This window comes from Neofelis nebulosa, chromosome 17 (assembly GCF_028018385.1).
Source record: "Neofelis nebulosa isolate mNeoNeb1 chromosome 17, mNeoNeb1.pri, whole genome shotgun sequence".
Classification (NCBI taxonomy): domain Eukaryota; kingdom Metazoa; phylum Chordata; class Mammalia; order Carnivora; family Felidae; genus Neofelis; species Neofelis nebulosa.
In genome coordinates, this window is record NC_080798.1 from 35,202,681 (window position 1) to 35,227,492 (window position 24,812).

The 24,812-nt window shown below is 59.0% G+C and overlaps 1 protein-coding gene and 1 long non-coding RNA gene across 2 annotated transcripts; one reads left to right on the forward strand and one right to left on the reverse strand.

The window, feature by feature from the left end:
* Positions 1-702: 702 nt before the first annotated feature.
* Positions 703-5,064, reverse strand: LOC131499663 (uncharacterized). Its single transcript, XR_009255999.1, has 4 exons — positions 4,538-5,064; positions 3,021-3,127; positions 2,760-2,817; positions 703-1,662 (listed from the first exon to the last, which is right to left on the reverse strand). It is a non-coding gene; the product is annotated as an uncharacterized LOC131499663 (long non-coding RNA).
* On the forward strand, positions 3,235-24,502 carry MMP15 (matrix metallopeptidase 15). The gene is made up of 10 exons (XM_058707791.1): positions 3,235-3,990; positions 15,072-15,220; positions 15,903-16,031; positions 17,333-17,640; positions 18,006-18,167; positions 19,117-19,370; positions 19,750-19,888; positions 20,787-20,937; positions 21,021-21,136; positions 22,493-24,502. The coding sequence occupies exons 1-10, from the start codon at positions 3,829-3,831 to the stop codon at positions 22,957-22,959; spliced, it is 2,037 nt and encodes a 678-aa protein (XP_058563774.1). The 5' UTR covers positions 3,235-3,828; the 3' UTR covers positions 22,960-24,502.
* Positions 24,503-24,812: the final 310 nt, after the last annotated feature.

Sequence of the window (24,812 nt, forward strand, 5' to 3'; positions counted from 1 at the left end):
GTATTTATTTTGAGGGAGAGAGAGCGTGAGCAGGGGAGGAGCACAGAGAGAGGGCTAGAGAGAGAATTCCAAGCAGGCCCCAGGCTGACGCAGGGCCTGGCATCATCATGACCCTAGCCCATCACCCCAGAGGAAACCAAGAGTCTGAAGCTTACTGACTGAGCCATCCAGGTGCCCCTCCCCCGCCACCATTTTAAACCTTGCAACTAGGCATTCTGAGAAAACCCCACACCTACTCCAGTCTATCCTCACAAGGGTCCTGTCCTTTCCATTGTAGTTTTATCACGGGCCCCTTTCTGAGAATGTACATTCATTGTCACACTTACCTAGCCATCACTGAGTCCAACATAACCTCTGCCTCAGCCACTACAGGGTTCCCTGGAGATCCCTCATATGAAAGAAAATGTCCCCAATGCTCCTCTTACCTCTTACCTATGCTTCTCAGAGGGAGCCCAACCACCATAAACCACCTCCAGACAAATCTTTTTCCTCATCCTCAAAATTAGCATGCTTTCGTTATCCTCAGTGACCAGATAATTATTTCTATGACCGCTGTCTAATTCCTGATGATTCTGATTTTTTCTGGGGAACCCAAGCTTATTGGGTGTTACCTGCCAACTGGGCCAGATCTTGCTACTTTGCCAATCTTTTTTTTTTTTTTTAATTTTTTTAAATGTTTATTTATTTATTTTTTGAGAGAGAGAGAGAGAGAGAGAGAGAGAGAGAGAATGAGTGGGGGAGGGGCAGAGAGAGAGGGAGACACAGAATCTGAAGAAGCTCCAGGCTCCAAGCTGTCAGCACAGAGCCCGAGGAGGGGCTCAAACTCACCAACCATGAGATCCTAACCTGAGCTGAAGTCAGACACTCAACCTACTGAGCCACCCAGGCGCCTTGCTACCTTCCTGATTTTACCAATCTCTCCATCTTACTCTATTTCCTACAATCTCCTTGCATTCTTAAATTATCTCTAAAACAATTACCCCCTCCCTCAGGGTCACCTCACTCTTACTGTAAGAACAAGAGGTATTCACAACATTGCAGATCCCCCCATAGGTGAGCTCAGTTCCAGGGAAGGTGAGGTCACAAAAACAACTACAGAACTGGGCCTATGTTCCATCCAGGACCTCACGACTTTTTGGGGAGACGTTTGCCACTTTTGGGGTACCATCCCCAGAAATCTATCACCTGGCTCAAGAGGTTAGATTCAACAACAGAATCACCTATTCGTTGCTACTGAAGCCATTCACCTCGTCCCTGGATAATCTCAGCATGGGCTTCCGGATCAGTGACTAGCCAACTACAAGAAACCCACATGGGCTGTTCTCAACTTCAGTGCCCTCGATGTGACCCTGGCTACAGAAGGAGACACTTGCACAGTGGTCAGACACAACTACTACGCCTTCATGCCCAGCAATCTGCTTGACACCTTTGCCACAAGCAGGAAGGGCCGAGAGGTGAATGAAGAAATGTTTCACTGTCATTGCACTCACACTGCCAAGGACAACAGGCACTGGGGTTTCTGGTAGATCTCTGAAGGTCTGTGAAGTTGGGTACACATACTGGTCCCGTCTCTAATCTTCATCTATTTGTCTTCAAGGTATCCCTCTCATTCAATGTCTTGTGGGTCATACAGGACAGCAGTTATCTATTGTCAGCAAGGCTCTAAACAAATAAAGGTGACCACGTGAGGAAAGAAGAATTTCTAAGATTCTTTGTTTGACCAAACTTTTGTCAGGATCCCATGAACCCTCTTTCCAGCCAGGCCCTTCTATGTACTTTCTTCTAGAATCCAGTTTTAGCAAGAATTCTGCCACGTTAGTTTATCTAGAATTTTCCACCCTTGAGATCTTATCACACTCCCATCCCTACTACTCCCCAGGTAATATCTGATCACCCTGGCTGCCTTCAGCCAAACCCCCCAGACTCCACGTCTCCTTTTAGTCATCTTCCATCCACCAATCCCCACCCCCTCCCATTCCACTGGCTCCTGGGCTATAAACTACCCCCTTGTTCTGGTTGTATTTGGAACTGGGTCCAGTTCTATACTGGAATCTCTCTTCTCCTATTGCAATAATTTTTTGAATAAAATCTATCTTTGCTAGTTTAACTTCTGTTTGCCTTCCCAGTGGTCTTTTTCTTCACCCTCAAGGTCTCTGAACAGGCCATTTGTAAGCTCAGCCAGATCTCTGTCTGATCTGGGATCTGATCTGATCTGTCTGGTTCCTGGAGGTGAGGCCTGCTGGACCACCCTAGGGCTTACTCTAGAGAAACCTGCCCTCAGGTAAGGAAGGTTCCCATTTCCAGGGTGAGGAAGTGGCAGAGAGGGAAGGTCTCAGTCCCTGGGGCCAGTTTTAGGACCAAGACTGCCCTTGGTCTGGATTCGCAGCCTCTGGGGACTTTAGACCTCCAAGGCCCCCGCACCACCTCAGGCCTTCTGCAACCAAGCAGATCTCAAGCTGCTCCTGAAATAGAATGAAATCTAGCACTTTCAGCTCTGTGCTGTAGAAGTTTTGCCCACTGGCCCATCACCTCGAGGAACCACACTGTTACATTTCACTTGCACAAAACAGTGTCCTCTACTTGGACAGTTAATGTGTGGAAACAGCCCAAACATACCAACCCTCAGCCGCCCTTTGCCCCACATTCCAGATAAGGACATGGAGGCAGCAGGTAAATGGCAATGGTGAAAAGGGCAACTGCCTCCCTCTGAAACCTGTGTTCTGTTGACCACACTGCCCAGGCAAGGTACCCAACCTCACCTGGTAACTTGAGGAGAGTCACTCAAGGGCCAAAGACATCTTGAGGATTTGAAGAGACCTGGGGCCAACAAACCATTAGATTTTTATCTCCCCCTCCACTTCCACCCCAAGACAGGACTCTTGGGTCCCTCTTTCCTCCTTCCTGACCACCACAGCCTTATAGCCCCACACACCCGCCAGGTGGAAGAAAGAAGAGTCGTCCTTCCTCCTAGCTCCCTCTCTCTCTCTACGGGGTCGCTGGGGAGGAGGGGAGTGTCAAACCTGCTCTCCAAAAGCAAGGGTGGGAGTGACGGGGGCGGGCAGGCAAGGATCCCTTCCTTCCTGGAAGAGTAAAAGGGCCGCTGGTCCGACTCCACCTTCGGCACCTGCTGCAGAGAAGCCCCGGGCTGAGGTACCGCCCCCGGCCCCCGCCCGGGTCCGCGCGCAGAGAGAGCACTGGCCCTTTAAGAGCGGCGGCGGCCGCGGCGCGCGGGGAGGAGGGCTGGGAGCGCCCGGAGCTGCGCCGAACTCGCCGGGGACGTCGGGCGCCGGCTCCCTGGCTCGCTCACTCGCTCCGACCGGCTCCCTGCGCCTCCTCCCGGGACTGAGCGGGGACCCCGGCCCGGGCGGGCGCGGGGCGAGCAGAGTCCCCGGGCGGGAGGCGCGCGCTCCGGGCAGCACCCGGCCCCGGGCATGGACAGAGGGAGCTGGGCGCGCAGGGGGCGCCGCGGGACCGGGCGGCCGGAGCGCTGAGCCAGACAAAGGCTCAGGAGTTGCGCTTGCTTTCGGGAGCCGGGCCCCGGGCGCCGAGGCAGCGGGACCCCGCGGCGGGCGGCTCCGGCCGGCCACCTCCCCCGCGGGCCGGCTCCGCGCGCCCGGACCTGCCCTGCCCGCCTCTCCTCGGGCGTGGGAATTTGCCGAGGGGACCTAAGCGGCTCCGGCGGGGACCCGGACCAGGAGGTCTGCCGCGCGCCCGCCGGGCGGGGAGCCAGGGAGCGTCGCAAGTTTCCGAGCCGCGTGCGGGGCCCCGGCGCCGGCCAGCGGGCGAGCCCTGCGTGCAGCGCTCCCGGCCGGGCTAGGCGCCGAGAGCATGGGCAGCGACCGGAGCGCGCCCGGACGGCCGGGCTGGGCGGGCAGTCTCCTTGGCGGCCGGGAGGCGGCGGCGCGGCCGCGACTGCTGCCGCTGCTCCTGGTGCTTCTGGGCTGCCTGGGCCGCGGCGCAGCGGCGGAGGACGCAGAAGTCAATGCCGAGGTAAGGACCCCCGCCCGGCCCCTCTGCGGCGGGCTAGGGGCTCGGGGGCTGGGAGGGAGGGAGCCACGCCCGCAGCCTGGGGAGAGGGGTGGAGGGCTCGCAGACGAGCCCCCGTCCGGGAGATGGGGGGCGGGGAAGAATGGGGCCCGGCAAACTGCCTCTCCCCAGCTCGCCCTCTGCGGCGCACCTCATCCCAAAACCTGGAGGGCGTAGGGCTCGTGCCCACTCTCTACCCCTACCCCGGACACTGATCCGCCCCAGCCCGCGTCCCAGGAGTCGCTTCTGCTGCCCCCAGCCCTCGCTCTCCTCCTCTCCTCTCTCCGGGCGGCCGATTCCTCGAGAGCCTGGCGGGCGCGCCGTGACGTCCTCCGCGAGTGGGGAGGGGGCTGCCCTGGGGGGACCACGGGCGGAGCAGGCAGCGCTCCCGCCTCGGTAGCCCTTGGTCTGGGTGACAGCGAGCCGTGCGCGCAGCGGGCCCGGAGGGGGCGAAGGGGTGAGAACCTCCGACACAGCAGCCTCCGGTTGCGGGGGCGCTTTGGCGACTTACTTGGGCTCTTAACGCGGAAACCGCTCCACGACCAGGTGGGTCCAAGAGAGACCCTGTCTTCCCCGGGGCTTCCTCCCACTAGTGCCCCTACGTCGGAGAGGGCAGACTCCGCAAGTGTTTTTACCAGGAGCCCGCCTGATAAAACCGTCTCCGGATCGGTCCGGCAGGTGACCAGGCGCGGCCTCCTGGCGTAGAGCGAGGTCCAACCTGCACCCCCCCGCAATACCCCACGCGGGCTCTGTGGGTCGCCCAGCGCCGTCCTCCTGAGCATAGACAGTGAGGGCACCAGCTCCGTTGCCCCAGCAAAAGCGGGGTCTGTTCTGTCCCGACTTATAAGACCCACTCCCAGTCCGGGACTAGGAGAGGGTAGATAGGACAGGAGTGAGACGGTAAGAGGAGAGACCCGCCTCTTTGTTGGCTCCGGTAGGCTGGGGCCTCGGTGCCCTTGGGCCGGCCTGGAGCCTCGCAGCCGGAGCTGCTGCGTGCCTTCTATTTGCAGCCGGGCCGGTGCTCCCTCCCAGCCTCCCGGCGGCTTCCCCACCTCCCCCGGCAGCCTGGGAGATTTTTCCGATGGAAGCCTGCCCTTCCCCGCCCTACTTTAATAAAAGCATGGAGGAAGGGCAGGGAATTCCTCCCGGCTCAAGTTACACCTCCAGCCAGTTCCCCACCTGCTCTGCCCTCCCTCCCTGGCCTGGCCTGGCCAAGCCACAGGGAGCCAGGCCTTTGGCGGGAGGTGGAGTGGGATCCCAGACCGGGCTGGTCCAGCTGCCCCTCATTTTACACAGGCGGGCAGGCAGGGGCTTATATGCAGCTTCTGCTGGTGGGGACCCCCATCCAGGTACTGGGTGGAGAGTGCTTATTGGACCCACCTACTGCTCTGTGGAGCTGAGGACCAGAGGATTGCAAGTCATAGACCCACCCTTGAGGAGTTTATAGTCTATTTAAGAATGGCATCTCTGCAGGGCACCTGGGTGGTTCAGTTCATTAAACTTCCGACTTTGGCTCAGGTCATGATCTGAAGGTTCCTGAGTTTGAGCCCTGTGTAGGGCTCTATGCTGACAGCTCAGAGCCTGGAGCCTGCTTTGGATTCTGTGTCTCCCACTCTCTGCCCCTCCCCTGCTCTCATTCTCTCTGTCTCAAATAAATAAAACATTTTTAAAAATTAAAAGAATGGCTTCTCTGCACAGGAAGCAGTTATGGATCAAGCTGGAATTTGGTGGCCATGTCTGTGAATTGGCATCCTGGTTGGCCAGAAGCTGGGGCGCTGGGACCTATGGTTTGAAGGGCCTTTCTTTGCTTCTACTTCTCCATCACACCCTCCTATCCCAGCTGAGGGAGTCCCCATACCCCAGGACCTGCACTGTCAGGCCTGAGTGCCCACAGACCATGGCCCTAAGCCTGTGGTGGCACTGGCTAGAGATTTGTGACTGGCCTGCAGCCCCTCTCCTGGGGGAAAACTTGGGTCAGGTCATTGTTGGAAGAGACTCTGGAGGGTGGAAGGACCCTCGATGTTGGAAGCCAAAGTAGACGGAGGGCTGGAGACAGGTGGGCTGTCCCAACAACTAGAGGTGGCTTTGGGGTACAAGGTTGTTCTTTGGAGTCTGTGAAGTCTGTCCAGATCTGGGACCAAAAAGTCAAATGACTTAAGCCATCAGCCCATTTGCCAGGAAGCCGTGGGAGAACTGTCCCCAGGCCCATGCTATCAGAACACCAGCATGGGGGGGATACTCCTAGGCCTGGCCCACACCCTGTGTACAGAGAGCCTCCTTCCCTTGAAGAAGGGCTCTTGGTCCTCACCCCAGAACCCCCATAGCTCCAGACTTCAGGTCGGGTCATGGCTGGACCTTTCTTTGAGCAGCCTGGCAACTGAGTCAAGGCCAGCCTCTCTCCCCTCCCCTCCCTCTCCCAGGACAGAAACCATAGGAGTTTCACCAGACTAAGGAACCAGGGAGCCTGGCATGTGCTCGGAGCTGGCGGCCACCGGCCACCTGCCACCTGCCAGGCCTCAGCCTGGAGAAGGCTCTTTCTTGGGGAAGCCACCACTGATTTACTCTGCCCTGTCCCACTCACTCCCTTGGATGTCAAGTCCCAGGCTCCAGCCCAGAATGGCTTTATAGACCCAGGCCCTGCATAGACCCCGGCCCTGCCTGAGTGGGGTGCCCGCTGCGCTCCTGGACTCCCTCCCCGAGAGTCCAGCCCCCACCTATGGATCTCAGTCCCGCCGTTTCTGGCTGTGGCACCTAGCCTGCTTAAGTGCCTTTGGTTTTCACCAGAGAATCTCTGGTTCCCCCCATGCCCCGACTGCTTCCTTTTAGGCACAACTTCAGGCTCTCAGCCCCGCCCCATGGGAGTGACTCAGCTGCCAGAGTTCACAGGTGTACTGCCACTAAAACCTGGACACACCCAGGTAAACAGAGGTGGACTCCCACAGATTTTCCTTGCCCCTGAGTGGGGGCTGAGCAGATGAGCAAAAGGAGGGGTGCAGGTCACCTTGAATTCTGGTTTTGACCTTCAGGTCTCACTGGCAAGCCAAAGCCCCAGGCTCCTTGTGTTCCAATCTCTGCCCGCACTTCCATGCTGGCCCCTGGGGGCCCTACTGGTGCTCTCTTTTTAGTACCCTCTCTTAAATGTGAAACAGAAACTGCAGAGGGTCCCTGTGCCCACCCTCACGGAAAGGGGTTCATGTGAGGGCCTTGTCATCGGGAACCTGCAGAAGCTGAATCTTTTCTCCTCCCTCGCATCTCTGCTTTTCAGTCTCTTCTCTGACTACTAACAGACCACTCCTCTCCCATACTCTGTTCCAAAACCCAGAGAGAACTGGGCTGATGGGTGCAGCCAGGGACCTGGCATCCAACTGGGCCATGCCCTTCACCTCCAGCCCTTTTGTCAGGTCCCCCGTGTTTGGGCCGCCCCAGGGTCCAGTCAGTCAGCTGCCTCCATGCAGAGAACAGCCTGGCATGTGCTTGTCTGAGCAGTGTATCTGCCTGGCCTGGCCTCTCTGAGCCCTGGACAAGAAGGCCTTCCTTTGCCCCACCCCAAGGAGCAGAAGAAACAACATAGAAACACAGCCAGATGCCCCAAAGAATTGCAGCCCTCACGGCCTATACTCTCTGACGCCAACTCAGAATGGCTACACTGCCAGGCATGGAAAAGCCCCTCCCTTCCAAGCTTTTGGTTCTGGCCCCTTTTGTTCCTGGACCACACGTTCCCTGCCATCATCACCTCTGCCCAGCTGGGATTTTGACTTCTGCCCGAGGCCAGCTGTAGTGGCTGCTGTGGGTCACCACTGATTACAGTTGGTGCTCTAGACTGAACGTTTGCATACTTTCCACCCCACCCCCCACCCCCATTCATTATGTTGAAACCCGACTCCTAAGGTGATGGTATTAGGAGGTGGGACTCTGGTGATTAGGTCATGAGGATGGGGCCCTCATGAGTGAGATTGCTGCCCAGGAAAGTTCCTTTGCCCCTTCTGCCATGTGAGGACACAGCAAGCCGTCGGCAGTCTGCAACCCAGAAGAGAGCCCTCACCAAAACCCACCGGGGCTGCCCTCCTGATCTTAGACTGCCAGCCTCCAGGACTGTGTGAGATAAATGTTGTAGGCTTTCCAGTTTATGGTATTTTCGTTACAGCAGTCTGGATAGACTAAGACGTTTGGCATCTTCCGTATCCTCTCAAGATTTATGTGGCTCGCATAGCTGGCCACGGAGGCGGGGGCCAAGCTCCATGGCCAGCTTATGCTTTTGGACATGGAGATGTGTTCTCTGAGTCAGCAGAAGCAGAGAGGGGTCAGGGGCTCTCTGCTTGGGGTCTCTCCACTACAAAGGGTCCTGGGAGGACTCCACAGGTGAACGTGGGGCCCTGGGGTCCTGAAGGTGGCATCATGAACACTTATCTAAGCCTGCAGCACACCATACATACCTTCTAGCTGGATGAGCCTCCTTGAGTCAGGGCGCAAATGAGGCCGGCTGCTCCCCAGAAGGACACTGGTTCCGGGGATGCCTGGAGACCAGTGGCTGTGGGCTGGGCCCTTTGGGGGAGGTAGCACAGATTTTGCACCCCCAGGCAAGAACAGCATAGGTATGCAAGCTGGGCTTGGGTCAGAGAGACAGAAAAGGATGACTTTTACCAGATCCCATTTCCTTTGTGGGAACAGCAAGAAATGAGCAAAAGACCCAACCCAATCTCTGATATCTGGACAGACAGATGTGGACCTGGGTAGCAGCCATTAGCCAGCCTTCAAAGATGCTTCTCATCCTACTGCCATCTCATGCTCCAGCTTCCAGAGCCTGGAAACCAGGGTGTGGGTCAGCTTTCCAAGGCTGGCTCTTAGCCCCGAGAACTACCTTGTCCTCCCAGGAGTGACTGCCACCATGAGCAGTGAGAGCCCAGCTTCACGTTGAGCATTTATGAGCGTGGCACTGGGCATAAAAGAAGCACTTGCAAAGTGGTAGCCAGACACAGCAACGATGAGAAACAAGTGGCATTTGCTGTTGTGCGAGTCACAAAACCTCTCTGAGCCTCAGTTTGTCTACAGAATGAGAATGTTAATAGCATCTACTGGATGGAGTTCCTGGGGAGATTCGGTGCATTTGCGTGTAAAATGCTGAACACTGTGCCCACTGGTCCTCACATGAGGCCCAGTGAGGATCAGGTGTTATTTTTGAGCACCTTCAACCTACTTGGTTACATCCTAGGCACGGCCTATGAATGTTCTGTAAGCATTTTCACATTTAATCCTGCTATTACTCTGCAAATGTGGGACTATCATTACCCCACTGTATAGAAGAGGAAACTGAGACTAGGGGGTAAGAGAAGTTGCCCCAGATTCCCCAGCCAGGGGGTGGCAGAGCTGGGCTTTGAACCCAGTTGGTCTGACTTGGAGCTGAGCTCCCAGCCCGCAGGCTGGGTTAAAGGCTGCAAGGTGCCATGCCATGGGGAGCCCGCTGGGCTGGAGCCAGGTGGGAAGGAGAGGGTGGAGATGGGGCCACACATGCCTTTACCCCTCCCCACCCCCGCCAATCCAGCCACCCAGGCTTTACCCCATGAACAGCCCTATCTACATGGACAACATCTACAGGAGAGTTTCCAGGTGAGGCCCTAAGAACTGGCTCACAGCCAGCCCCGAAACCACTAGCAAACAGGGTTTTTTCACCCCACCCACTGGCCAAAGGACCGTCTGGTTCTTCCTCCAGGTTAAGGATTGCAGGAGCAGACTGGGAAGGGGCAGGGTGAGGGAGCACAGGAACTCAGGTGGCCACCTCCTTCCTGCTTGCCTGGCTGGACAATCCCCCAGCCCTCCTACTCTCCCAGCCACCCAGAGCCCCTTCTCCACCTGCAACTTTCACATAGGGGTGGAGGGGGTCAGCTTGAGCCCCAAATAAGCAAGTATGTTCTTCTGGAACTGCTTAGGTATGAATCGTGCTACCTTGAAGGGTAAAGGACACACCAAGGACAGGGGGGCTGGCGGAGTACCCCCTCTCTTCACTGGCCTTGGGTCTGTATCATCTGTGCTGCCATCCCTGTGTGGCAGTGGGGAGTAATATCGACCCCATTTTGCAAAGAAGGAGCAGAACGGGAGCTTAGAGAAGCTTAATAAGCCCCCTCCATCACTCAAAGGCCTGTTATGTGGACAAGCAGTCAGGACCAAGGAACAGGTGTCACTGGGAGGCAGATTTCTGCTCAGCCTGAGGAGGAGCTTTCCAACAGTCACTGATGCCCAAAGACAGAATGGGCTACCTCAGTGGTGGTGGGCACCCCATCTCTGCCAGGGTACAGGCTGGATGAGTCATGGGCCCAGCTATAGTCCTTAGAGGCTTCAGGGAGGCAGCTGGACTTGATGGCCTGAGGTCCCCTCCAGCCTAAGGCTGGATGAGTCTCGGGTTTGTTTGGGTCACCTTGCCGGTGAATGGGTTCCCAGCTCGGATCCCCTAGAGGGGGGGCCTGATGGGCCCAGGGTGCACGCTCTGCGTCTGCAGGGTCTGTGGCTCCCCAGGACCACAAATCTCTTTCAGCGCCGGCTCCGTGCCCAAGACTGGGAGTGCGGAGCCAAGCGAGGCCTTGGCCTGCTCCCAAGAGCCCACAGCCTGGGATAGAGGGTAAGGGAGACGGGCACGATGAGGACCTCACACCGTGGAAGGTCTGGGTCTGTCCTTGGCAGCCCTGACAAGACGCCTTTTGTGCCTGGCTGGCGACCCTGCCAGGGTCAGCCTGGACTACAGAGAGAGCTGTGGCTGACAGAAACGGAGCAGAGCCCAGCGGAGACTGGCTTTTATCGCACAGAGGCCGATAAGGCTGAGTGGGAGGGGCCCCAGCCGTCTGAGCCCGGGGAGGTGGCTGTGGGGGCAGCAGAGCAGGGGAGCTCACCCCGCCCCTACGGCGGCTTAATGCACAGTATTGATCCGCGGCTCCTTCGCAGCAGACGTACCCTCCCTGCAGGCCTGGCTTGGCATTGTCTCAGCCATCCTGGTGGGCAGCCCTGCTGACATGGCCCAGTGCCCAGCCCCAGCCAGAGATGTGGGGTGTGGGGAGGATTAGATGCCCTCCCCCAGTGTTGTCCTGGGCACTGCTCCTCGGCCGAGAGGAGCTGGTGCTACTTCACAGGCAGTGGGCCAGTTGCACTGCTTATGGACTCCAGCTCTAGCCAGACCAGCTGTGTGACCCTGGGTGGGCCACTCACCGTCTCCGAGCCTCACTGTCTGTATAATGGGATGGGGTACTTGTGAGCTTTGAATGGGCTGGTAAGAGTAGGCTGCCTGGCCCACAGCAGGGTCTCAACCTTCTGCTACTGTGTTTACGGCCTCACCTAGGAGCCAGGGGCCCAAGAATCTCCCCCTTCCGACTCCTGATGGCCCCACGTTTCCGCACCTGGGGCTAGACATGCACCTTAAGCATCTATACGTACTCACGGGGTGGGGTCTGGAGCTTAAGAAAGAAATGGCTGTGAAAGAACTGGAGTGGGTGGGGTCTCTCTGTGTGGACCCTAGAGCTCTCTTCAGAACCTTCCCGGCCTCCCACTGGACAGCGGCTCTCATGGAGGAGCTCTCTCTACTTTGCCGCTCCCTGACCCATCTGAGCCTCAGTTTCACCGCCTGAGAAACAAAGTTTCACCGGCTTGGCTGACCCCACCTGTGAGAATCTAGGTAACAAGGAAAGAAAGGCGGCAACTTGTGTAAAGGACAGTCTTTACGGTCGCCAGTCGGGGCGGCAGGGGCTTGAACACAGCCTCTCCCCAGCTTTGAGACTGGGAGGCCAGTCACGACCCTGGGAATTGCTACCCACTTTTGGCCCGTGGCAGCAGAGCCTGTCAGCAAGCTGGGACTTCAGGGCACAAGCAGCCCCTGCCACCCACCTGTGCACCCCTGCCCCATGCCCCCTTCCCTCTGCATCTATATCTTCCCCTCCTGGACTTGTCACACTGAGTCCAGCAGTAGGAGTAGGGTGGAGAGAAACATCCTCCCAGACGCAGGGGAGAGGAGAAGCCCACAGCCCTACGGGGGGTGTAGACTGATTGGCACTTGGCAATCAGCCCCGAACACAAGTTTGCCAGAGTCAGGCAGCCTCCGTCAGCTTCTTCGCCTTGTCATCTGGGGCTCAGCTGCTCTGGGCCCAGGCCGCGTATCTGCTCACCCTCCCTCACAGGCCGCTGGTTCTCAGCCTGGCTTCTCATCCTGGCAGGGGCCGAGGGCATTGAGGGTTCAAGGCTTGGCCCATATTGAAATGGGAGCTCTTGGCTTCCCTAAGACCCAGAGGGTGCTTGTCTGTGCGGAGGAGGGTCCGCAGGCACCCGTGGGACCTTCCCATCACCCCCCGAGCTGCCTCCAGGATTGAAGGGCCCCTCAGCCCCATCGGCTGTGCTGGGCCCTGGAGCTGTTCACTGCAGACAGGCCCAGCTCCCCTCCCGTTCCCTCCCCAGGGCCCCAGCCTGAGCCTCCCCTGCCTGCCCTCCCTCTGTCACTCTGCAGACACCGCTAATCAGCCCCTTGGTGGCCTGTGATTGCGCTCCAGTGAGATATTTTTACCTTATGCAAATAGGTGATGTAGAGGCGACCTCATCTGTCAGCGGGCAGCTCCACCTCTCCCCCCACCTCCTCTGGCTGCTGGAGCTGGGCTAGCGGCCTGGCCTTGCCTTCCAGGTCTCCCCATGCCTCTTCAGGGAAACTGTCCATTACGGGTGTGGACCTCCCGCCCTGCCCCTCACACACACAGCTTCAGGAAAGCCTTCCCGTGCTTGGGAAGAACAGGGAGGGTGCCCGCGGCACCGCCAGTGTCCGGTGGAGCTGAGGGAAGGAGCCCTGGGCCAGAGGGGTGAGTGAGGAGGGCTGGTGGGGGAGGCCATGGGGGAGGCCGCTGCTGTGCCCTCACCTGAGGCTGCCCGGCACTTAGGCCCCCTTGGAGCCTGGACCCTCCAGCTCTGTTGGTGGAGGCAAAAGGCTGCGGCTCCACGGACAACCAGACAGGCCTCTGTCATTAATATTACATTTATTGAGCACTTTCCCCAACCCGGCACATTGCCAAGCAGTAGTGTGGACTCCCAGCTTAACCCTCACAGAAACCCAGGAGATGAGGCAGGTCCTAGCACAGCACCCGCTTTCACTGACCACGGACTGAAGCCCGGGAGGCATGTGGCCACACCTCAGAAGTGGCAGGGCCACAATTTGTCCCCAGATCTGTTCCCAGAGCGGACGGTTGTTTCCCACCTCCATGTCTCTGCCTTATTCTGTGGCAGTTCCCCAGGGCCCGGGAGGCCTGGAAGCTGGGGCCAGGCGTCTGTCTGCCACCCTCGTTGACTCAGCAGCCATTCCCTCCAGCTGTAACCTGGGCACTGCTGAGCTGGCTATGTGGGCAGCCCAGCCGTGCCGGGGACTGGTGGGGGGCACTGAGGGAGCAAGTGCTTGAGGAGTTGGATGTGACACTGGTGGCAGACAGATAAGGGCGTGGCCCTGGCCAGCTGACACATGGCTGTTGGTCCACAGCAGCCACCATATCGGGCCATCATCCTGCCTTATGGGACTTTGATGTGGGGTCTTAACCTTCCAGAGCCTCCCAGAGAGCAGGCCTCAGGTGCCCTCACTCAGGGGAGGGGGAGGCCCCAGAGGCCCCAGGGTGGGCCAGGAAAGGTGTAAAGGACACTTCCGTGTGGCCAAGGCCCACAGAAGTCCCTGGCCTCTGTGCCCACCAGCCTCCCATGGCGGTCACTATGCTCTCATGGCCAAGGTGAATTCTTACCCCAGTTCAGCTTGGCTCATCGGGGATTCCATCCTCCGGCTGCAACTGTGACGGTCCTATCTGCTCACAGGCCTGCAGGTGTGAATCCCTCCCTCTCTGGGTACAGTGGGTCTCCCCAGGGAGCTTGTGAACCCCTGGAGGTCAGCACCCCTCTCCCGTGGTCCTCCACAGCCCCCAGCTGGCATGGTACCTGGCACAGAGAGGGTACTCAGAAAGACTTGGCAGGAGGGGTGCGGTGGGTGAATGGATGGACAGATGGATAGATGGAGGAGAAGACAAGGCCCGCCCAGCAGACTCTGGAAAGGGATGGGTACCCCCATTGCGTGCCAGCTGCACTTCCCAGGGCTGTCTCTCTCAAATCTCATGACCCCAATAACCCCATTGTCCCTTGAGAAAACTCAGGCCCAGAAAGAGCAAAGCGTTTGTGGCAAAGCGGGGACTGGACTTCAGGCCTCCTGGCCCACCCTGTTGGCCCCAGGTGGGCTGCCCCAATCCATCTGCTCTGCTTCCAGGAGGCCTAGGATTTGTGAGGGAGTAGCCCAAGGGGCTGGTTTTCCTGCTTGGTAAAGCCTCAAGAGGTTCTGAACCTCTGAATCCCCAGCGGTCTGTCAGGAGTGGTAGGGGGCCCACCCTGGTGTGCCCAGTCCGACAATAAGGACAGCAACTGTGGACTGCCCTCACGGACAAACAATGGCGGAAGACAAACAATAAATACCTGAGGGAAATATATAATGTGTCATATGGTCACAAGTACAGGGAAGGAGAAGGGATGCAGGGTGTAGTGGATGTCTTCTTTTAACATTATGTTGTCAGGAAACACCCCTCCAGTAAGGCGAGGTTGAAGCACAGACTGAAGAAAATGGGGGTGTGAGCCATACAGAGCACTTGGGCAGCAGGAACAGCAAGTGCAAAGGCCCTGAGACAGGAGCATGACTGCCTGTGGGGGGTGGGAGGAGTGAGGTCTAAGAGCTGAGGCAGGGGCAGGTAGTGAGGGGCCTGGCAGCTCCTGTAAGAACTGGCTTTGACTCCGAGCTGGGAAGTTTCGGGAGGATCTGAGCAGAACCAGAAGGTTGACCAGACCTGACTTGTAAAGGCCTTTTGTTCTGGCTCTTGTGTGAGAACAGACCATAGGAGGCGGAAGCAGGCAGAGCAGCACCGAAGCTCATGTGGTCACTTTAGCAGGAGGCGGCGGCGGCTCCGACAGAGCGATGGCGGAGGTGGTGGGCGGTGGGCGGCTGCAGGCTGTGCGTGTCTGGGACTAGCAGTGCCAGACGTGCCGACCGAGTTGTGGCCTGTCCTTTGCAGAACTGGCTGAGGCTCTACGGCTACCTGCCCCAGCCTAGCCGCCACATGTCCACCATGCGCTCTGCCCAGATCCTGGCCTCAGCCCTCGCCGAGATGCAGCGCTTCTATGGGATTCCGGTCACAGGCGTGCTTGACGAAGAAACCAAGGCGTGAGTCCCTCCATGGGGCCCTTCCCAGACCCCACTGGCACCTGCCCTCCCGGCTTGCCCTGAAAAGGGGTTGGCAGGTGGAGTTTCCGGAATAGAGTGACCTAGATAAGAGATGGCGAGTGGTTTGATCTTCCATGCTAGTTCGGACTGGTTGGGATTGGCTACCTGAAAACTCGTGTTGAGAAAGCTCCTGAGGTGAATCTGGCTGGGCAGCAAGGAGGATGGGATTGATTAGTGGTGTCTGCCACAGGCACAGGAATGGGGAGGACCAGCAGCATGTGCCTTGGATGGGACATCCTCACTAGGCCACAGCTCTGCTCTGAATCTGACAGGGGTGATGGGACCCAAAGCCACATCCTTGGGCATACGTGAGCATAACGTAGCAAGGACAGAGGGCCTCAGGGGTAACTCTCCCACTCCTGGGTGATACTGGTGATACTCCACAAAGGTGAGCCTCTGTCGGGCACTCAGTCTTCCAGGCTGAGGTCAGTGTGCCTGTTTTTCTGATGAGGAAATAGAAATGCAGAGAGTCTCCCACTGCCACCACACCCATGCAAAGGGTGGCTGGGGGCCCAAGGCAAAAGGGTGGAAGAAGGGTGGACTGCCTGGAAGAGGCAGAGCCGAAGCAGGAAGGCGTGTGGAGGAGAGGCTCTGGGCTGACCCCTCCGTGCCCATGACCCAGGTGGATGAAGCGACCCCGCTGCGGGGTGCCAGACCAGTTCGGGGTGCGCGTGAAAGCCAATCTGCGGCGACGGCGGAAACGTTATGCCCTCACTGGGAGGAAGTGGAATAACCACCACCTGACCTTCAGGTAGGGACCATGGCTGCCGTGGTAGCGTCCCTCCCACGGCATTGCCCAGAGACCGCTCTTTCCTCTCCTCTCCCAGGCTGAGGCCTCAGGCTTCCCAGTGGGCTTGTCTGGAAAGCTTCCTTTCCCAGAAGCCCACCCCGGGGTGCCCAACATAGACAAGCTGACCCTGCTCCCACGCTGACAAGATGGGCCGCACACCCTGGCCAGTCTTCCCCCGGTGAAGGTCAGGACCCTTGGAGCTGTTTCCGCTCTATCCTCCTTCCCTCCCCGCTCCCCACCCGCCAGCAGCCCGGGCGGCCTCACAGCTCAACTCCTGTACCAGTACAAACTGGGGGCCTCCACAGTGTAGGGCACGGGGCTTTAGGTATCTAAGGGGTTGGGGGTGAGGGTGGAAAGGGCTGGAATCCAGGCAGCTGTCAGGTATGCAGGCAGCAAGTCCCCTGCAAAAACCCTGGTTCAGGCACCTTCCTCCTTTCTGCTGAGTCCTTTGGCAAGAAAGCCTCCTGAGCCTTGAGCCATGTGGCAGTCCCTGAGGGCTCCCCTTCTTGTTTTAGTCCCTCCACAGTCCTACCCGCAGCTCTATCTCCTGAGGAAGAGCGGCTCCCGCGGCCACTTAGACCCTAGGCCCCCAGAGTGACTTCATGGCTCCAACAGCTTTTAAGGGAGGAGATCTGTCCAGCACACAGAAGCTTAATCTGATTTATGTGGGTAATAACGGGCCTCATCATGCTTTTATCACGTGCAGACTCCAGGCCCATGTTCTACATGAGCTAATTCATTTAATCCTCCCAGGGCCCCCAAGATGAGAGCGCTACTCTCCTTTTCCCCATTTTACAGATGAAGAAACTCAAATTCAGAAACACTTAAGTCACTTGCCCAAGGTCACATAGATTATGTTAGAGCCCGGCCTTGAACTTAGGACAGCCTGACCCTGCAATCATGAGAGCCATTTGGCCTGTGTTTCCTAAACCTCAGCCATTTGTATCAAACTGTCTAGTTCTTTCTCTTAGCTCCATAGCACTTTTATTAGTGGTTTTCTTATTTAAGCTAACTGAATACAATGCAACCTTATTTAGCCATATCCTAATGAACTCCTGGGTTTGACATGTTAGTTGTCTTTTTCAAATTCACATCAGAATAAACTAGTAGTTGATATTGATGGGCACCGTCCACGAACCAGCTCAGATCTTACACATGTTCCTTGTGACCATGTGTCTTCGCCCCCACCCAGTGGGTGCTAGCAGTGGACAGCGGACCCAGTAGGCCCCGGGTTCACTCCCTGGTCTCCCTGCCCACTGCAGCATCCAGAACTACACAGAGAAGCTGGGATGGTACCACTCACTGGAGGCAGTGCGAAGGGCCTTCCGTGTGTGGGAGCAGGCCACGCCCCTGGTCTTCCAGGAGGTGCCCTATGAAGACATCCGGCTGCGGAGGCAGAAGGAGGCCGACATCATGGTACTCTTTGCCTCTGGCTTCCACGGCGACAGCTCACCATTTGATGGCACAGGGGGCTTTCTGGCCCACGCCTATTTCCCTGGCCCTGGTCTGGGCGGGGATACCCATTTCGATGCAGATGAGCCCTGGACCTTCTCCAGCACCGACCTGCATGGTGAGAACACCTGGCCGGGGCAGGGGAGGGGAGGCAGAGCCGGAGCTGGGCATTGCCCTCTGACCCAGTTGAGCAGAGACAGGGTTGGGAGGGGAGAGCTTCATCCAGGGCAGTTTTCCAGAGCACTGACCCTCAGTATCTCAGTCTGTTGTCCCATGACCTCCAAGGGGTGGTAGGGAAAGGGAGGGATCATTTTACCCACCTCTCAGATGGGGAAGTTTGAGGCCTAGCAGTCAGAGCAGCTCAGCCCCTTCTGAGAATGGCAGAAGGGCCAGCTCTCTGATGGCCTCAGCCCGCAGGGCCTGGGCCAGGGCAAAGCTGACTGTGCATCCCACCCCCCCCACCCCGGCCGATCCCCACTGCAGGGAACAGCCTCTTCCTGGTGGCCGTGCATGAGCTGGGCCACGCGCTGGGGCTGGAGCACTCCAGCAACCCCAGTGCCATCATGGCACCATTCTACCAGTGGATGGACACCGACACCTTCCAGCTGCCCGAGGACGACCTCCGGGGCATCCAGCAGCTCTACGGTGAGCGGGCAGCATGGGCACGGCCAACGGGCTCTGCACTCCAGCTCTCAACTCCCAGCCCTACGAGGCATAGGCGCCACTGCTCTCCCTGTTGTGTCGATGAGGAAACAGGCCCAGAGAGGATTAGTGACTTGTCCACATCGCTCAGGGAGTGAGTGATGGTGCTGGAAGTCACACGCAGGACTGGCCGACTCTAGGGCCCTCATGGTGGCTCCAGACTGGGGTCTCCAAGGCCCCTCACAGACCGCTCCTCTCCTCCTCAGTGTCATTGATACTCTTATTAGACAGAAAATGCCCTGGTCCCAGATCTCGTTCCTCCTACTCTCGGTCCCAACCCAAGCCTGTCCCAAGCTCGCCAGTGAGTGTTGTTGGCTTATCACTTCCCGGTGGCTTTGAGGCAGGTGGCACCCCCCTCAGCCCAGGCCCCACCCGAGAAGGCCTCCAGTGGTAAGGGCTCCTGAGGACTGATTCTGTGGGCCCGGCTTGCACTCAGCACCACCCCGAGCCCCTTGTTAGGGCTGGCGGTACCTGCCTTGCTGGGCACGTGACAGATACTTCCTCACTCTGTCCCCGGCAACCTGGTAAGAAGATGGGCCCCTGGCAGAGGTCACAGAACCATGTTCTTTCCTCTGCATGTGTCCACCAAAGCAGGCTGGTGTCCTGAGGGGAATGTCCCCAAGGGGAAGTGGAGGAAAGGGCAGCCTCAGGGGCACAGTGACCCACGTCCAGTGTGGGGAGGTGAAGGAGAGGGCTGTATGGAGGACAGAGGTCCTCCTGAGGGTGATGGCAGGTGTGGGGAGGGGTCGGCTGTGGACAGACAGGGGGGCGCGTCACGTGGGTAGACCCCACCACCAAAGCACATGTCTCTCCGGGCTGGGTGCCCCAGGGTCCCCTGGTTCTGAGTAGGGGCTACCTTCTGACTTCCCACTCACCCCACCCCACTTTGCAGGCACCCCAGATGGTCAGCCACAGCCCACCCGGCCTCTCCCCACTGTGACTCCCCGGCGACCGGGCCGGCCAGACCATCGGCCTCCCAGACCCCCTCAGCCACCACCCCCAGGCGGAAAGCCGGAGCGGCCCCCAAAGCCGGGCCCCCCAGCCCAGCCCCGAGCTACGGAACGGCCTGACCAGTATGGCCCTAACATCTGCGACGGGGACTTTGACACAGTAGCCATGCTGCGTGGGGAGATGTTCGTGTTCAAGGTCTGGCCCCTGCCCGTGTCTCCCCTGATCCCTTGGCCCGGTCTCAGAGCAGGAGAGCAGCCCCCACATCCCACCCCTGCATCCTTGCCCCACCTGACTGCCCAAGCACACCCACCCCTCCCTCACTGAGCAGCCCCTGGGGAGCCCTCAGACCCTAGACCAAGAAGAAACCAGCCTGAGGGACACGGGACTTGCTCAGGGTCACACAGCGAGTGCAGGGGTCCACACCCTGCCCAGGGCTCACTTATGGGTGCTGCCCTGGCTTTCCAAGCCACCCCTCTGGATCTCCCTGACCTAGGAAAGGGCAGCCGGACGAGGGGCCTCTCCCGGTATGAGGGAGCGAGCTTGCCCTGCCCACTCACACCCACGCCCTCCCCAGGGCCGCTGGTTCTGGCGGGTCCGGCACAACCGCGTCCTGGACAACTATCCCATGCCCATTGGGCACTTCTGGCGTGGTCTGCCCAGTGACATCAGTGCTGCCTACGAGCGCCAAGATGGACGCTTTGTCTTTTTTAAAGGTAAGCCGGGGTAGGTGGGAGGGCAGGGCGGCCTCCCTTCCCTGACCTCTGGCCTGGCCTCTGACCCAGCGGGCCTGAAGGAGGAGGAGAGCAAAGGGCTACATGGCATGTCCACAGTGTGGGGAGCCGAGTCAAGGCAGGGGTGGGGCAGGAGGAGACAGAAACCTAGGGACAGGAGGACCTGGGCCCCTGGGGGCCAGCGGCTGCTCTGACTGGAGGCGAGCGTCCATCTGCAACACAGGGGCTCCGCATGTGACTCCTCCTTCCTTGCGTCTTGTGCCTCCTGCAGCCCCTCCTCATAAGACCAGAGCCCCCCCCGTCCCCTCCTTCCCGGGCAGGATTTCTGTGGTCTGTCTGCAGGGACAGTGGAGCTCCCTGCCACCGGCCCTCCCTGTGCGGCCTGCCTCTCTGGGGAGGGCCTCAAGGGCGGCACCCCCGGTGGATCAGCTGTGTCCCCAGCCCAGCTGGCCTGAGCCCATGCTTAAAGCCCCTGGGCTCAGAGTCCAGGCAGGGCTCCCCCTCTTTCCTTCCTCTGTACAAGAACTGTGTATGGGGGAGGGGGGCGGACGTTCACATGGGAGTGCAGGCCATTTATAGTGTGACTGTGTGCTGTGGGTACAGGTTTGAGTGAGTGACTTGTACGTGTGTAAATGAGTATGTCACAGGTGCCCGTGAGTGCTGAGTGTGTGTGATGTGCAAGTGAGTTGTCTTGTGTGTGTGTAGGGGTCAGTGCCTACACTGTCCTGTGTACAAGGACGTGGGGCGGGGGGGGGGGTGGGTAAGTGCAGCAGTGGATGTGTGTGGATGTGTAAGCCTAGGACAGCATTCCCCATGTCCCCTCCCTCCCACGCCCCTCTGCCCCAGGCCTGTCCTCACCCACCCGCCTCTTCTCCTGCAGGTGACCGCTACTGGCTCTTCCGAGAAGCCAACCTAGAGCCCGGCTACCCGCAACCGCTGACCAGCTACGGACTGGGCATCCCCTACGACCGCATCGACACGGCCATCTGGTGGGAACCCACAGGTCACACCTTCTTCTTCCAAGAGGACAGGTGAGCACCGCCTTCCTCAAAGGCAGAAGGCCCCAGCCGAACCCCCCTACCCAGAGAACCACAGCCGGTGCTTCTGCTCACAGGTACTGGCGCTTTAATGAGGATACACAGCGTGGAGACCCCGGCTACCCTAAGCCCATCAGCGTGTGGCAGGGGATCCCTACCTCCCCCAAAGGGGCCTTCCTGAGCAACGATGCAGGTACTGGGCCAACCCCCTGCAGCCCGCCCAGCACTCACCATCCCCTCCTCCACACACAGGGTTCGCCCAGCCTTTCGATGGCAGGTGTGAGGGATGCAGCCATGGCAGGCCCTGGGCCGGGGGCTTCCAGAGCATGACCGTCCTGGTCCCTCCTGCACTGTCTCCATCCCCTCTTTACAGACAGTCACACTAAACCAGAGAGCTTGAGTAAAGGGCCCCAAACCCCACAGCAAGAAAGTTGTGGGGAACCAAGAGTCCAACCCAGGTCCGCCTGTGTCCAGAGCAGGAACTCAGAACTACCCTGTTCCCTCCGGGGCAACCCACAGGGAGCCTGAAGCCTGAGGGGGGTTAGCTTGGCTCAAAGCAATGGCGGGCAAGAGTCCTACCAAGGTGCCCGCTTACCTGCCTGGAAAGGAAGCTTGACCTCTGTCATTATAACTAAGCACCAGGGAGCTGTGGCTTTTATTTCTCCAGCAGGGTCAACTTATGGCAAACTTATGAAAAACCATTAGTCTTGGTTCTCAGGTTCCAGGTTCTTAGGCTCAGGGGAGACCCCACTGACTTTGCCAGTGCTTAGGCAGGTCACGTGGCATCTGTGTGTGATGGCATCGCCATGCAACTACTCTGATCTCATTGTGATCAGCAGAGTATAGACTCACTCATAGTTCAGACTTGACCCTTCGTGGGGCTGATGGGACATGGGCAGAGCACCCAAAGCCACAGAGCCCATCCAAGGCAATGTTAGACTCTGCTCCAGGTCTGCTGCAGGCTGGCCGTGTGCAAGGCTGGCCTTGAGCAAGACATTGACCTCTCTGGTGTGGGGTGAGCCAGTCCTGGGACAAGGTAGCAGGGCCCCCTGACCGTAGCCCTTATGCGGCAGGCTGCAAGACCCTTCTGCGTGCTGCCCCAGCCAGGAAGCACAGGCAGCACCGTCAGGTCCTTTCCCCAAACCCTGCCCCTCTCTGAGCCAGGTCTGGCTCCCATAAGTTGAGAGGGGCCAGATCTGAAAATGCTCAGGCAAGCGAGTGAGAAGGTGGGTGTTTTAAGTTTTTATTTATTCTGAGAGAGACAGAGAGAGTGTGCAAGCAGGGCAGAGGGGGCGAGGGGCGGGGGGGACAGGATCCCAAGGAGGCTCTGTGCTGACAGCAGAGAACCCGATGCGGGGCTCGAACTCACCAACCGTGAGATCATGACCTGAGTGGAAGTCAGATGCTTAACTGACTGAGCCACCCAGGCGCCCCCAGGGTGGGTGTTTTCAAGCTGGGGCTCCTTCAGCATGTCCTGGTCTTCTTTGAGGGTCACCGGCCTGCGGCTGGGGCACGGCCTGACACCGCTCATCCCCGCTTGCCCCTGCAGCCTACACGTACTTCTACAAGGGCACCAAGTACTGGAAGTTTGACAACGAGCGCCTGAGAATGGAGCCGGGCTACCCCAAATCCATCCTGCGGGACTTCATGGGCTGCCAAGAGCACGTGGACACGGGACCCCGATGGCCCGATGTGGCCCGTCCGCCCTTCAACCCCGATGGGGGTGCAGAGCCCGGGGCGGACGGTGACAGCGAAGAGGGCGATGAGGGCCGCGAGGCCGGTGCGGGTGGCGGAGAGGGGGACTTCGGGGAGGGGACAGGTGAGGACGGGGGCAGCCGAGTGGTGGTGCAGATGGAGGAGGTCACGCGGACAGTGAACATGGTGATGGTGCTGGTGCCACCGCTGCTGCTGCTCCTCTGCATCCTGGGCCTCACCTACGCCCTGGTGCAGATGCAGCGCAAGGGCGCCCCGCGCATGCTCCTCTACTGCAAGCGCTCGCTGCAGGAGTGGGTCTGACCCCGCCCCGCGCCCGGCCCTCCCGCTCCTCACGGTGCTAACGGGGCCCGGGGCTGGCGGTGCCCGTGGTTTTGAGACGGCTCCTGGGGGCACCCAGCAAGGGCCTTCCATGGCTCCCTCAGCCCCTGGGTGGGGGCCCCTCCAGGCCCCTCCAACATCCCTGCCAGCCCTGCCCCATTGTTTATTTATGCCCAGGGTTTTCTTTTCTTTTCTTTCTTTCTTTTTTCTTTTTTTTTTTTTTTTTTGCACACTAATTGAGTATTTGTTTCTACTTTCCCGACTAGGAGCAGCAGTCCATCAGGGCAGGGGTTAGAGTTTTCTAAATGTAGTTCTGCTCTGGACAGGGGGTTACCTCCCCGACCCCACCCCTTCCCACCCCATACCGCCTCTGGCTCGGGCACAGCCAGAGGACCAGAGGGTCAGAAGGCCCAGTTGGAAAGTAGCTGAAGGGTTTTGGAGGGGCCCTCCTCAACCTGAGCGAGCTCTGGAGACTGGGGGGACCTGACTGGTCTCCACCCACCTGAATCTCTGACTTAGGAAGAGCTTACTCCCCGGGGGCAGCCCCAGGCCACAGGGGACAGACAGGAAGGTGAGGTAGCCTACTGGCCATGAGTCATGTTGAGTTTTGGTTGCTTCCCAGCCCACCTCTCTCAACCCCAGTAACTGAGGCTTCTCGTGTCTTAAGATGCCCACCCCACCCCCAACCAGCCAAGGGGCCCACAGCCCCAGCTCCCACATACCGCTTGAGCCCACACCTCCTGGCCTGCCTTACCAAGGACCAAAGGGGGTCTGCCACGGCCCCTCCACCCAGGAGCCTCGCCCCCCCCCCCCGCCCCCCCGAGGCTGGGCTTCTAGCCCCCATCCACTCCTCTCTGAGCTATGACCCACTTGGGCTCCTTCCTTGGGCCTCTTCCCACCCACCCTCATCCACACCACTGTCCTCAGGGGTCTCAGAACCCCACCGGTCTCAGGCCCCAGCTGCCAAGGTCCCAGTGGCCCCAGGGAGACAGGGGGCTGATGGGTGCCCACAGCCCACCATGCACCAGGCTCGGGGGTTCCTCCCCTCCCCTCCCTGTCCCCCAGGGCACTGGGGTGGGGGGGGGTAGACATGTGGAGAGGGGCCAGCAGCTCATCCCCTCATGCAGACTGGGATGTGGCTGTGGAGCCCCAAGAGGAGCCCATTGTGGCCTCGGAGACTCCCCTTCTCCTTGGCTCAGCCCTAAGGGCAGAGACACTTCCTCCTTCTTTTCCTTCCCGAAGTAAGCAGGCGGCAAGGCTGCTGTGGAAATGGTACTGTACAGCCGGCTCTGTCCCCTCTGCTTCCCCTCAGCCCGGGGCAAGCGTGCCTGCCACCCAGATCCCCGAGGCCCCTGGAGGGAGGGGTTCTCATGGGCTGACCTGGATCACAGGTCCAGCGGCTTGCTCCCCCCTCCATCCTCAGAACCGGAGAGCCAGCCAAGGGATGGGGGGTGGAGGTCAGTGTCCACCCTTATATGTTTCTTTCTGTAAATAATCTGCACTGATTAAATTGTACAGCCGGCAAGTGTGGCCTCCTTTGTGAGAGGCCCAGGGCTGGACCGTACAGCTGGAGGGGCTGCGGGTGACAGGAGTGAGTCCAGGCTGGGATTAGGGAATTTGCCCTCATGCTGAAGGGACCTTGTTTCCAGGTCTATGGTGGCTCCTTCCCAGTGGCCCTGGGAGGGGCAGCGCTCAGAGGAAGGGGTGGTTGCCTTGCATAGACCCGAGAAAGGTGAGGCAGGGGACCGGGATTGGCCCTGCTGGGGTGGGAAAGAGAAGGAGTACAGCATTTACTTGACATTCATTCATGGTGAGAAAGGGCACCCCAGCTTCCC